The 13,780-nt window shown below is 44.1% G+C and overlaps 1 protein-coding gene across 7 annotated transcripts in view; it reads right to left on the reverse strand.

Moving 5' to 3' along the window:
* UBR3 (ubiquitin protein ligase E3 component n-recognin 3) overlaps positions 1–13,780 on the reverse strand; it is a 2,077,978-nt gene that overhangs the window by 568,602 nt on the left and 1,495,596 nt on the right. For all 7 annotated transcript variants that reach the window (XM_085645338.1, XM_085645337.1, XM_085645336.1 and 4 more), the window contains one exon: positions 8,690–8,826. In XM_085645338.1, the coding sequence (XP_085501464.1) occupies positions 8,690–8,826 (137 nt within the window). The remainder of the gene's footprint in view (positions 1–8,689; positions 8,827–13,780) is intronic.

Genomic DNA, 13,780 nt, shown 5'->3' on the forward strand with positions numbered 1-13,780 from the left:
TAGGGCAGCTTCGAGAAATGGAAATTACTGGGGTTAGACAATCTAGCAGAGGTATGGAGAGGACAGGCTTCTATTACCTTCGTATGCAGCGAGAGTATGAAATGGGGCAAGGGGAGTGGTTGAAATATCTCCAACTGGGGCACGCTCTCAAAACCTATATCTGTGAGGGTGAGATTTTGGAGGAAGAGTCCCCCTCAGAAGACCGGCTATTGACGGACCCTTTGCCAGAAAAGGCAATACCATTGATATATAGGAAAACAATGAACAATGCCCCGTGACCCTAGGAGCATTAAAGATCTCTTTAGAGGGTGACCTAGGACCCCTAGAGGACAGGGAATGGAGGAACGCCATCCAGGGCCCGAGGTAGGTGGCAATACGCTCCAGATTCAGGATGGTACAGCTATAAATCAAGCATCGGGATTACTACCCTAGAACAGTGCTACATCGGACGGGCGAATGGACTTTGTCAGAGGGGGTGCGGGCAGGAGGGATCCTTTTTTCACCTGCTCTGGGAATGCCTGGTGATACGACAATACTGGCTTGAAATAGGTAGACAAATGGCCAGTGCGGTGGGAGCCGAGGTCCTGGTGGATCCCAAGTGGTTCCTGTTGATATCAGGTGAGGAGAGGCCTCAGAGCGACTAATGGTAGAACCATTTCAGACATTCAATAACTGGTTCCATATTAGTTGTATTGATTACCTCCTTATTGATCTACCTCTGTGGCACACCCTAATTGATATGGCCGTTATAGAACGGGACGAGAATGATCATAATCCACTCTCTGCAACTCTTACCCTTTTGCCACCGGATATTCCTGCCCGCCCAGCCAGCTTGGTGACCACTAGAGACATAACTGTTAGTAATGACATGAGGAGACTCAAATGGTCCAAAATAATTACTGACCCTTAGGCACTGTCCTCCATTGGCAGAGATGTAGAAGAGGCGATTAACGCTCTAGAAGGCCTTTGTGATTGCGATCAACCAATAGGCCTAATCACTACCATCCATGTATCACTATTCGACAAAGTACGGACGTATTTCCAGAAACCTTGAACAAAGGTTCTTTTAAACAAAAGAGACACACCTGGTATAATAAAGAATGCAGCAGAGCCCGTAGTTTTTTTGGGGTGGCCATTAGAACTCAAAATTTGGACTCTATTAGGGAAGCTAGGAATGTTTACAGAACTGCGCAAAGTAAAGCAAAAAGAGAATAGGATGAGCAAAGGTGGCAGGAATTGAGGTTAGCATGCACAAGAAGTAATCTCCAACACTTTTGGGCCTTGTAAAATGGGGCACTGGGGCACAACCTCCGCCACCGGAAAATCATGTAGCCCCTGATCAATGGGTAAAACATTTCTCTCAACAGTATTCAGAAGATGACGCAGGGATCTCTGAGCCTCCATTGTGGACACCCAGTCAGACGATGAGTTTGATATTCGAACCCTCGGAAGTCATGCTTGCCCTTAATGCAATTACGGGGGAAAGAGCCCCGGGTATTGACAGCATCCCTGCAGATGTTTGTCTTCATGATGGTGAAAGGTGGAGCAGGTACATAACACTGCTAGGAAATGGTCTGGCTCAAGGTGCCCCCATTCCTGATTTGTGGAAGGGGGCCCAGATTTTTCCAGTATACAAGAAGGGGGACAGATCGCAGCCTGTGAATTACCAGCCCATTAGCCTCATTGACTCCATCCAGAAGGTGGAGGCACTCCTTGTTCTGGGAAAGGTTCAGGAATGGGTTGATAATAATAGCATTTTAACTCCTCAGCAGGCTGGCTTTCGGGCCCATATTAATACCGTAGACCAAGGTTTTAGATTTATTTTGATATAATGGCAGACAGTAGTGCTCAGTGAAGGCAGCATATACGCAGTTTTTGTGGATTTAAAATCTGCTTTTGATCTAGTGTCTCGTGGCAAGCTGTGGGAGGTGTTGCGGGATATAGGTATGCCGGCTAATTTGTTGACTTTTTTAGTGCGCCTTCACAAGAGCAATTTTGCTCACATACGTTTGGGTACTCAGGGAGAAATCACTGACCCATTCCGGGTCGATAAGGGAGTGCGTCAAGGGTGCGTTTTGGCACCCACATTGCTCTCCCTTTGTATTAATGAGGCTACACATTTTTTAGCCTCAACACCTACTGATGCCCGTCCCTTGCTGGCTCCAAGGTCCCAATTCTTATGTTTGCGGACGATACCCTTATCATTTCTAAGACCACTAGCGGACTACAGCGTGCACTGGCCTTGTTTGAAGAGTTCTGCAAACTTAGAGGGCTTAACCCCTTCAGTGCCACGCCCTTTCCCCCTCCTGTGCCGGGCGTTGCACTAGTGGGTGGGGTTCATGACGAGATAGTCTCGTCATGGGCACAGCGCAACCGTGCTCCATCACGAGACTATCTCGTCATGGGCACTGAAGAGGTTAAGATCAATGCAAACAAAACAAAACGTATGATTTCTAACATCGATCATACAGGGGGTAAATTACCATGGAGGGAGTGGCACCAGAGGAAGTTGATGCATTTACGTATCTGGGTGTCACCGTGGAGAAAAGGATGAAATGAAGATCCCATATCCAAAAATTGGCGCTAAAACATAGACAGTTAGCCGGTGCCTTAAGCAAAGAATTTAGCCTGCCCTTGAATAAACCAGTTAGCCCCGTAATACTGATATATATATAAAATGCCAAGGTAATCAGCTCAGTTCTTTATGGCTCAGAACTATGGGGGCATGGAAATCTTACACAGCTGACGATCGCTGAAAATAAGTTCTTTCATGCGATTTCTAGTCTCCCCAAGAGTACTTCCTCACTCCCATTGCTCAGCGACATGGGAAGGCATCCTCTAGCAGATATAGCAAGGCTTCGTCCCCTGCTATATTGGCGTCGAATTTGGGTCACACCCAAGTCACACTCATGTCATAGCTGCTGATCGCCACCATAAGATAAGGGGGCTGAGTGATATTAAGGGGCCACTGGCCTCAATGGGTTTGAACAATCTATGGGAGAATCCAAGCAACCTATTGTCTGTACCTAAAGCTGTACTGAAGAGCAAATACTGGGACATGGTGGGTCAAAATACCTGCAGGCTGAGCGATAGTACGACGCTGACTGGGGAAGTTTGTGTCAGCTAAACTTCGTCCCCACCTTGAACCTTACTGGGATACTATGTCCAAACCCCTTGACCGAAAACTATATTTCCAATTTAGAGTCGGCTCTCTACCGTTAAAATCCTTTACTTCAAATTGGTCAGATTCAGGAGATAACAAGTGCCCACACTATGCTGAACATATAGAAACCTTTTCAAATGTTCTTTTTGTATGTCCTGCCTATGCCATCCCGCGAAAGACCTGGCTAGTGCCTTTATGTAAGAACTTAGGCACTAGGCAAAGCAGCAAAGCTCTAAGCATTTTGAGGTCTGAACCCTCGCTTCGCTATGCTATTCCCCTAGCTAAATTCCTAAAGTGGGCTTGATGCATCAGATTAAAAACTGTATCAATATAGAATAACCTTGCTCCATTGCTACCAGATTCCCCCTTTGTGGCAGTATGCATTTGATTTTTATAGGGTATTAACTGAATCCCATTGTGAGAAACTTTTCCTCTTTGTATTTTACATCGTGTTAATAATATTTTAACCTTTTATCACATTAATTTATGAATGAGTTTTTTTACATGCCTGATCTTATTGCCTAATAGTTATATTAGCTACCCACCAATTGAATAATTCTGTGTTGTATGGTTCGTCTTGTGGTTTGTGACATTTTGTATGCTGCTATTTAATATATTATATCTTATGTTACCACTGTACACAGTGTATGTTATGTGGTTTCATGGAGGTATTAATGATGAGACCGCTTTTTAGGATGGAATGATTAATGGCTGTTTCTATTTGTACACACTGATACAGTTTAACTTGCAAGATGTATTCAGTAGTTAAATTATGAATGCTTTGTTGTACTTGGTTTTATGACATTATTGTCGAAATAAAGCGTTTTGAAGTGAAGTGATTGGCCGAGCTATACGAGACTCTGGTTAACACTGCCCGCAGTTGTTGCTAAACGTAATGTCCAAATCACTGGGGAAGTGCTGCTCCCCCAAAAGTTGCAGACTGGGAATCGGACCTTGATTGGTGCCACCAAGCTGAACGTACAATATATAAAAGCGGAGGGTGCCCAAAGAAATGGGAGAAGATTTGGGGATCCTGGAGGGCTTTCCGCGGGCTGTGGGGGGGAGCTACTGGCGTAATGAAAGTTTAAGGGGCTCCCCTGCAATGTACACAGAGGGGCCCCTGCTCTGGATTTTATCAGGCGTGCTCAAACCCGAGCGCTGTGCTGAGGGGACCCAGGGCAGCTGGGAGGCACCCCGTACTGTGGGGGATGCGGGCGCCTGTGTTACGCCCTTGGGGGGATAGGTAGGGGCCTCAGTGAGAGAGAACAGCCGATAATGTTGATCTGAGATTTGCTTCCTCCGGCAATAAAAGTAACAAAAATGTAAAGCATGATGTGAATATTTGTATACTTTTAGTAAAATAAAATTGTCTACTGAGCACGTTGCAATAAAAAGAGTTTATAAAAAAATATATATATCCTTAAAATTGCAGAAATATCTCAAAAACACAGTTCCTACAAGTCAGTAGCTCTGTCTGGGGCTACCGCAATGCTGAAGACAGAGTAATAGTTCCAGCCAACCGCATCGGTACGGGCCAGCGGAAGCGTGGACAGACAAGTGAACTGTACCTTTCTCATTGCGGCGAGCCCGTTGGTGCGAGCCAGTTGTGGCAACCATTGCGGTTGCGTTGCAAACTGGAAGCGGTGCCCTCACGATCCGGTACAGGCAGCGGCTCAGTGACGATTGTCCAGATGGCATCGGTGAGACCAAGGCTTACGGTGCAGGGCGAGGCGGTGCTCATTGCGGTGCTGGTAGGCTGCGGTGCAAGCGACAGAGCCAGTTAGCAGGAGCTGGCATCGGTCAGCCCAGATGGCTGTGTGGGATGAGGCAGTACATCATGAAACTTACGAGCAGTGCCTCCAGCCACAATGCGGTCATGGGTGTTGAAGTCAGCAGCAGGGACGGCATTGGTGAGACCAGGATGGCGAAGTGAAGTGCGGCGGTGCGTAGTGCGGTGCCCAAAGGTCACAGTGCAAGCAGCGGCTCGGCAGCGTCGGTCGTCGTTGGTGAGACCAAGGTTGCAGTGCAAGATGCAGACGGTGCCGTCTGCAGTGCCGTCAGGACACAGAGCCAGCAAAGGACTCGGTGAGGGAGTTGGTTGCGTTTCCCTTTTTTGTGGCAACTGAAACAGTGGTTCCATAAGCGTTACCCAGAGGTTGGTGAAGTATTTGCAGTCCCTGAGACTTCAGAACAGGAGGCAAACTCTACTTCAAGCCCTTGGAGATACTCAGCACAAGTAAAGAAAGTTCAGTCCAGTCCTTTCACTGCACAAGGCAGAAGCAGCAACTGCAGGCCAACCCAACAAAGCAACAACACAGCAAAGGGGCAGTACTCCTCCTGACCGCTCTTCCAGCTCTTTTTCTTGGCAGGAGTGTTTGTGTTTAGTCCAAACCAGTTCGGTCCTCTCTGGCCCAGCTTCCCGGCAGGAGGTGGAGATAGCATTGTCCACAGCAGACCAGGCCCATTCAGATGCAAGGAAATCTCTTCCCACTACTCTAGCGGCCCAGGTCCATTCAGCCCAGCCCTGACTCATCCAGGAAAGGCAGGACACACCTCGCCCCCCCCCCCCCCCCAGTGGCTATCTGAAGAAAATGTACATCCCCAACCCCTGTCACTCCAAAGCCAGACAGTCAATCCACAAACCCAGCAGAGGCACACAGAATGGCTAAGCAAGAAAATGCCTACTTTCTAATAGTGGTATTTTAAAACACAGAACATGAAAATCATCTTTACTAAAAGATGCATTTTTACATCCTGAGTCCAAGCATACTAAACTCCATTTCCCTATCTTGTCCCAATGGGAAGTTATGCTTCTAAGATGTTAGAAGTAAAACTCCTATTCTACCCTATGGGACGGATAGCCTTTCCATAGTGAAAAACGAAATGCACTGTAATTCACTACCAGGACATGTTGCACACATCAGTACATGTCCTACCTTTAATATACACAGCACCCTGCCCACGGGCGTGCTTTGGGCCTACCTTAGAGGTGACTTATATGTAAGAAAAGCGAGGATTAGGTCCAGACAAGTGGGTGCACTTGCCAGGTCGACATTGCAGTTGCAAACTGCGCTTAGACCCTGCAGTGGCAGGTCTGAGTTACCTTTTCAGGGCTACTTCTGTGGGTGGCACAATCAGTGCTGCAGGCCCACTTGTAGATTTGATTTACAGGCCCTGGCACTCTCAGCGCACTGAACTAGGGACTTAATGTTAAATGTTAAATGTTGTAGACTTGTAAAGCGCACAGCTACCCCAGCAACGGGGCGTCCCGGCGCTGTAGACCGCTGGGGAACCCGTCCTGGCTATCCCTGTGAGATGGTCCCTTTCTGGGTATCTCCAAGGTGAAACCAGGCATCCCCGGCGTCTGTGGGGGGCCGTTGTAGAGATGAGGCAAGCTTAATGCCCAGAGTTGCCGAGTGTGTTCCTGGTTAGAGTAGGTACCGAGGCGAGAATTATCGAGTCCGTTTTGACCCTGGTCCACGACCCTGCCGCGTCGGGAATTGATAGTAAATCAAATATGCCAATCATGGAAAAACACCAATCCATAACACAATTTACAACAGGAGCACTTGCACTTTAACACTGAACAGCAGTGCGAATGTGCGCAGAGACATTGAACTAGCAAAAACAGAATAAAAACCAGGAGGTCAGAAAGCAAAAAGACAGGGGAAACACGTCAAAAGATGCCAAGTCTAACAGCGAACCTCCAAAAAAAAAAATGTACACTGCTGAAAGGTTGTGATTGACTTAAATGCTAGCTAAGCGGGTAAGTAGAATGATCTGAGATACCATGTTGAAGGAAGTGGGAAATCCAAGATGCTGAGGCGGTGTCTACGCCAGCATCAAGAATTATCTAATGTCATTGACAGCAGATATTAAACACTTTCTGAGCCAAGACTAGGACAGAAATCCAACAGTTCTATAATCGAAGTAAGTTGCTGATTCACAATGGTCTCAATAATTCTATTGGGTAAAGGTAGCAGTGGTACAGGCCAGCAATTTGTTAAAGTATGCGGACATTTTTTATTTTTAGGGAAGGAAAATCTGGTACAGAATGTGAAGTTAGAGAGAAATTGCATATGGTGAACAAAAGTGAAAATGGATGTTGGAAGCATTTTTGTAATTTTGACCAAGCAACTGCCCAAAGGCGAACTAGAGGAAATGGTGCAGAGTTTCACAATTTTATCACCTGAGAAACCGGCCTAAAAGAAGTAAGGGAAGCATGATCTAAAAGTTTTGTCCTGCTTAGTAGTGACAGGTGCTATAAATGAAGTAGACAGAGAATCAGAAGAGAAGGCAGTGAATAATTTTTACATTTTTGAATGAAGTGTGGCAATTGAAAGCAAAAGGCAATGATGGCACAATCGTCAAATTGCCTCCCACTGAGGAACTTCTGTTTATTTACACCGAAGGAAAAGGTGGCACTGGAGAATAAAAGGAGTGTGATTTACAGAAACAAAATGCTGACATTTGGAAACAAAATTATTGCTTTTTCATGTTGTATTTTGAGCAGATACTTAAAGTATATGTCAGGATGAAGTGGGGAAACAATGTTGATAGTATTTCTTTTTTTGCCAATGGTAACTTGCGACTAAGGCTATTATTGTATTGTTCATGCAGAATTACTTCCATCTCTATATTGATAAAGCAATTTATGTCTCAGGTAAGTGCCTATATGTTTAGCATAGCCCTATGAATTTCGCTCCAGTCACAACCTGTGTGGTGGCTCCCATGTAAGAGCCTACGAGATAAGTCTAAGCAGATCGGGGGTACTGTTGTCTACTGAAAGATTATATAATCTGTGTTTCACTTTATATAGGTGTAACCTGCTCCTTCCCAAATAAATCATGAATTATAATGTGTACCTAAAAATCAGCTTGGAAAAAAAGGGGCGCATATCAAAGGAGATGGAGGGTAGAATAAGGAAACGTACTAGCTAAACAGAACAATGCTCCATTTTTCCACATTTCTTGATCAAGTTTTCTTGGGGATGTGTGGTGAACCCTGCACGAGAAGATCAGACTGGCCAGGAATATTTCAGTAACTGATGTAAAACCTATGGATTATAAGTCAATTTATTTTTAAATTGTGCTGTAAATGCACAATGTTGGCCAAGGTTTTCATAATTTCAGTGTTTTCTTGGGAGGATGACTTCTAAACATCCCAGCAACCCTGAAAAGTGTTAACCTCAGTAGACAGACCTTCCTGTTTTTTCATATTACATAGCACGTATCCTTTCACAACTGCTTATAAAAGTTGTATCTTCTGGCTACATTCCTTGTACAATGTGCTGTAGAATTCATCATTTCATATAATTTATTTTTTAATTTTACCACTTACTCTATGCTGCTATTCATGATTTGTTTACAAGTGGGTGGTACGCTATTTTTCTGGCTACTTTCACAAAATAATGCTTTGCTAGCACAGTTGCCTCAAACCAAACAATTTAAAATCGTATTCTGATCAAAATAAAATAAAATCGGGACTTGGAAAAAAAGGGAGTCGCTGAAATGTAAAGATACCAACCTTGCAACAGAATACATAAATAGAAAATCATTGTCTGGAGAGCCAGGGGTCTTGCTGTAATCAGTGTATTTCTTCTGTGTTGTATTTTTTATATCCTTCATAACAGACTCCATTTCCTTACTTAAATTGGTTTCTGACTGCAAAAAAATGAAACACGTTAATTACAAACCTGAACAAACACAATTGAAAACTAGAAAACTGCTTTTAGAACTGTAATTGTATTTATATACTGCTTACTACCCCTGACGAGGCGTTGAAGCACTTTTCGACAAGTTGCATGCTACACCAGAACCCAAGGTGGATCAGTGGTGGATTAGTATAGCGAAACATAAGTTCTTAAGTCGAGCGGTGTTCATTTGAGTCTGTTAGTTGGATTTAAGAGGATGAAAGAGGGAGAATAGGAAAGAGTCTGGAAAGGGTTATTTGGGAGGTCATAGTAGTAAAATGGGATTTGGGATGAGGCAAGGAGGGCTAGAGGAGGGAAGAGTCTAGAAAGTGTTATTTGGGAAATCATAGTAGTAAAATGAGGTTTTGAATGAGTCAAAGGAGGGATAAAGGAGGGAAGAGTCTAGAAAGGGCTATTAGGAAGATGAGTTGTACAATGAGGTTTGGGAAAAGTCAGAGTGAAGGTTGAGGATTTATTTAAAGAGGTAGAGGTATAGGATGAGACTGTAGTGAATTGGCGACAGTTTTAGTTTTTTTATTTAAGCTTTTTTTCTAAAGAAGGAGTAAAGCAATTGATATGTGGATACCCAGCTACATAGGTATACATGTATATGGAAAATAGCAAAGAGATATAAAGTTGTAATATATAAAATTTCACATGTATGGATAAATAGTTAGAAACTCCAAATTTCAGGTGATGCTATACATAAAATTAAGTTATGTATGCATTTTGTTTTAATTCTTTTTGGAAATGTTTTTTAATTTCTGTATTTATATTTATTTTATATTTTCCCCAATATTTCAAAAGTGAAGCACTTATAGATACACTTTTTAAGATCATATCTATACATTGTGGTAGATAAAATAAATTAAAAACATTGACCCATAAGCATATAATCAAAGGAACTACATAACACATATTGTGATAGATAAAATAAAAAGATATACAATGTATCCATGTTCTAGTATGTGGATCTAAAATGTATCTAGGTTCTACAAAAAGGATATACAATGTATCCTGCTTCTACTATGGGGATACATAATGTATGCTGGATCCATGACGATAAACAATGTATAAAGGTTCTACCACGGGGAATAAACAATGTATCCAGGTTCTACTATAAGGGTATACAATGTATCCAGCTTTTACTATGGGACTATACAATAATGAAGTAACGTAAATCTGCAATATGAAGATATATTCTCGGGCTTAAAATCGTAAAACACTTCGCCCTCTAACACAAGGTTGATGCTTTTGGCAATCGTGTATGTAAGGTCTTTAACGTATTCAGTCACGCTCAGTCAAACAATATGCAAACCTACAATATTAGCTCTTTGAAATTGTTTACCCATTGTTTTCAGCGGATGAGTTCTCCACGCAAGAAGACTTAAAACCCCTTTGAAAACAGTCAAAACATGAACTATACAAACTCACAATTGCTCACGCATGGTTTCTATATCATACTTTAGACTAGATAATCTTACTAGGTAAGTAGCTTGATGTTTACTAGATATAGCAATAACAGTTTTGCTATTATCAATAGCTCCCACACGCTCATGCAAAGTATGCAATACATATTCTAACCTTCCAGAATAGCAAACGTTAGTATAAACACAGAATCACAGCTTGGCACAAGCCCCGCTTACTGGTGAAATGTTGCCTTCGATTTGGCAAGTTATCACTGTGAATTCCCAACATACATATAACATACTGTTTTACCTCACGACACAATGATCTGCAAGTGAGGCTTTTCCGGACTGTCATAGATTTTCTTCTCAAGCAAAATCATTTCTTTGTCTTTCGCAACTGCTCACACTTGGTACATTAAGCAAACAGTTAGCGAAATATATATATGCCATTCTGAAATTCAATGATAGGCTGAGATTGGAAGCACAATCATTTTACACAAAACTAATTTCATTTTTTGTTTTTGCTTTCACTTCAAATAAGAATACTGCATGCGACAGCCCCTCTATTCATGCAATCAGAACTGTGCTTTCTGCTGGTTTTCTTTTTTAAATAAGTAGCTTTCTCCATTCACCATTTTTTACACGGTATAAAAACCTAGAAGAACAAGTTACTTACCTTTATCTCTCTGATGGAGGCTATAGCTACTTTCAGATTTCTCACCCTGTGAAAACCAACAGGCTCCAGACTGGATCCAAAGAACTTTCTTCTGCAATTCCCTCATGCAAGGATAGGCGGTGTCATGCGGCTCAAAGTGGGATCTGTCCCACCCGGATGTGAAGTCGGAGCCCTTATATAGTCGCCCCTTCTGAGGTTTGAAGTCAGTTTCTTTCTGATATCGGTCTTTGCTGTCAGACGCGGAGCCTTAGGCATCAGATTGTGCCAGCATGCAGATATCTAAGATGATATTTTACTAACATGGATTGGGCGAGTTCTTTCCACAGAATGGGGAGGTGGGAGGGTCAGTGAGGAATATGCGGTTAGAGGGATAATCCAACAGAAAGAGGGTTGCCAAAGGTAAGTAACATGGTCATCTGATGGATATTTCAAACTGCAGATTGCTCACCTTATGAACGGATACCTAAGCAGTGTCTCCATAGGCAGTGGGTTTGTGGAATGTGTAGAAGGCTGGGTCATTATATAGTGTCCACCTATAGTGAGGCACTGTGCAACCCTTAGTGATAGTGTATAGGTCCCCGATAATCAAAGCTCTCAATGGGTAGCTGTGGAGAGCAGCTGAGGCTTATTCAGAAGGGTGTAAAGCGGGTGCATTAACCACATAGTCAGCAGCAAGCTTTCACACTAGAAAGAACCACACAAGAGATTATACAAATACTGTAGTATTTATTACACAACACTAGGAACTAACTCGGTATACCTCCTACCCGGAGATATCAAATACAAATAAGAAATACTTCAAAAACAGTTAAGTAGCATAGAAAAACACATGGAGCCCTATGGGGGAGGGGTAAATGGGCAACCATATACTAAGACAGTGGTATAAAAGGTAAGTACCAAAACATGAAAAATTGGGGAGAGGAGTTGGGCTAACAGGTAGGGCGGTCAACCTCGAATCTGGGGAACTGGGTTCAAGTCTCTGCAATGACGCTGAACATCCTATGATTCTGGGCAAATCACTTAATCTCCCCGTGCCTAACAGAAAAATGTATGTGTCCTCATGTAACGCAACTGATGCTATGTAAAGAGCTCTGATACACAATACCTTTGGGTCAAGTTTGCGCTATATTAATCTCAGTAAAATGAAAAATAAAGAATACCCAAAGATGGAGGAGCCATGGGGAAGCACAAAACCACTAAAGGTGAGTAGCTAGGGACCCCAAGGCGCACGGGTGCAGAGTGGTTACACCGGGTCACACATCCATAGGATAACACAGGGTAAGTCACGGTTGGTATTTTCTTATTACAGAACCCTTCCCAAAGGACCCCGAAGACACCAATTGGGTCAAGGAAGTTTGGAGAGCCACCATACCAGTGGATACAGAGGGAACCAGGATACCTACACCTGGGAGCTTGAGTGCATAGGTGTGAAGTGGTGTCGGAACTGCCCGTAAAAGCCAATGGAGGATCTTAGAAGTCCGGCGGCTGAAGGGACTCGTGGACCAGGAAAATGGAACCCAAACGTGGATTCAGGACGAGAAGTACCTGAAAGCAGAGGGGACAGAGTCCAAATCACTTGGAGGTGTCCAGGAGGCGCAGGAGCACAATGCTACTACTTGTCAGAGGTACTTGCTGAAGAGCAACGGTCTTGATGAAGCAGTTGTGGAGCCCAGTCGACGATGTAGGACCAGAAGCTGTCCCACAACAGATGAAGAATGCAGAAAGGTCAGTGGCCAGTAGGATAACCAATAAGCCTTGGCAAACACAACAGTAGGGGATAAGGAAAAGATGCTTGGTGGCAGGCTAGCAGGGTCTGTGGGACTAACTCAGCAAGGGTAAGTCAGGGCCGGCCCTCAGCATGCAGGAGAGCAAGCAGGAATCATTGGAGCCCCCTCGAGGACACTCTGGCAGCAGGCACAGGGAGTCACATGGAAGACTCAGCAGCAAAATGAAGATGGAGGCTCACAATGCCAAGGATGCTTGCAGGACATCGTTTTTGGAGCTGTGCTGTGCTTGAGGCCGGGGCTTCTTGGTGCGTGAAAAACTTTGGAGAGGAGTGTCAACAAGCCTTGGTTACGACAACAAGACGCAGTGCACAGGTATGCGGTTCAAGTCAGCTGGAGAGAGAGTGCAGTCTTTCAAGTTACTGGGAATACTGGTCAGGCCTCTGGAGAGCCAACAAACCACCAACTGTGTTGCAGATCCGGGAGGTGTCCGTGAGCAGCAGTATCAGCAAACTGGTGGTTGATGATGATGAGGTGCCTGCGAATGTAAGGAAGTGACTCTTTCACTCCAAGGGAAATTCCTTCTTGCTTGGATGCATGCAGAGTCCTGGCTGATTTGAAGGATGCATGGCCACGGAGTTGAAGAAACTTGATAGAGCACGGAGACGAAGTTGCAGAAGGAATCTTTCCACCAGAGTAGTCTTGTCTTTCGTCCTGGCTCGATGCAGCAGCAGAGTTCCAGTGTCCAACAGCAGAAGAGTCTTAAGATAATCTTCAGAAGACAGGTAGTCAGTTCTTGAAGATGGAGTCAAGACAAATCCAAGGACCTACCCTCGGGGGAGCCCTTAAGTAACCCTAAAAGGGGGATGGACATCTTCTGGGGTGACTAACCTATCAAGGGAGGTCAGAAACGCTTATCAACTGGCCTAGCCAGTAAATGCTCCCAAGGGGCAAGATCTGGATGGCAGAATCAAGTGGCCACCTGGAGGAGTTTCAGGCCCCTCCGTAAGGAGGAGCTGGACAGGGGGCTGAACACTATCCTATCCTTTGTGTATTTTCACGCGAGAGAGGGAGCCAAGGGCTCCTGAACTGGGGCAAACTGGTTTATGCAGTATG

The sequence above is a fragment of the Triturus cristatus genome, chromosome 3_1 (genome assembly GCF_964204655.1).
Source record: "Triturus cristatus chromosome 3_1, aTriCri1.1, whole genome shotgun sequence".
Taxonomy (NCBI): Eukaryota; Metazoa; Chordata; class Amphibia; order Caudata; family Salamandridae; genus Triturus; species Triturus cristatus.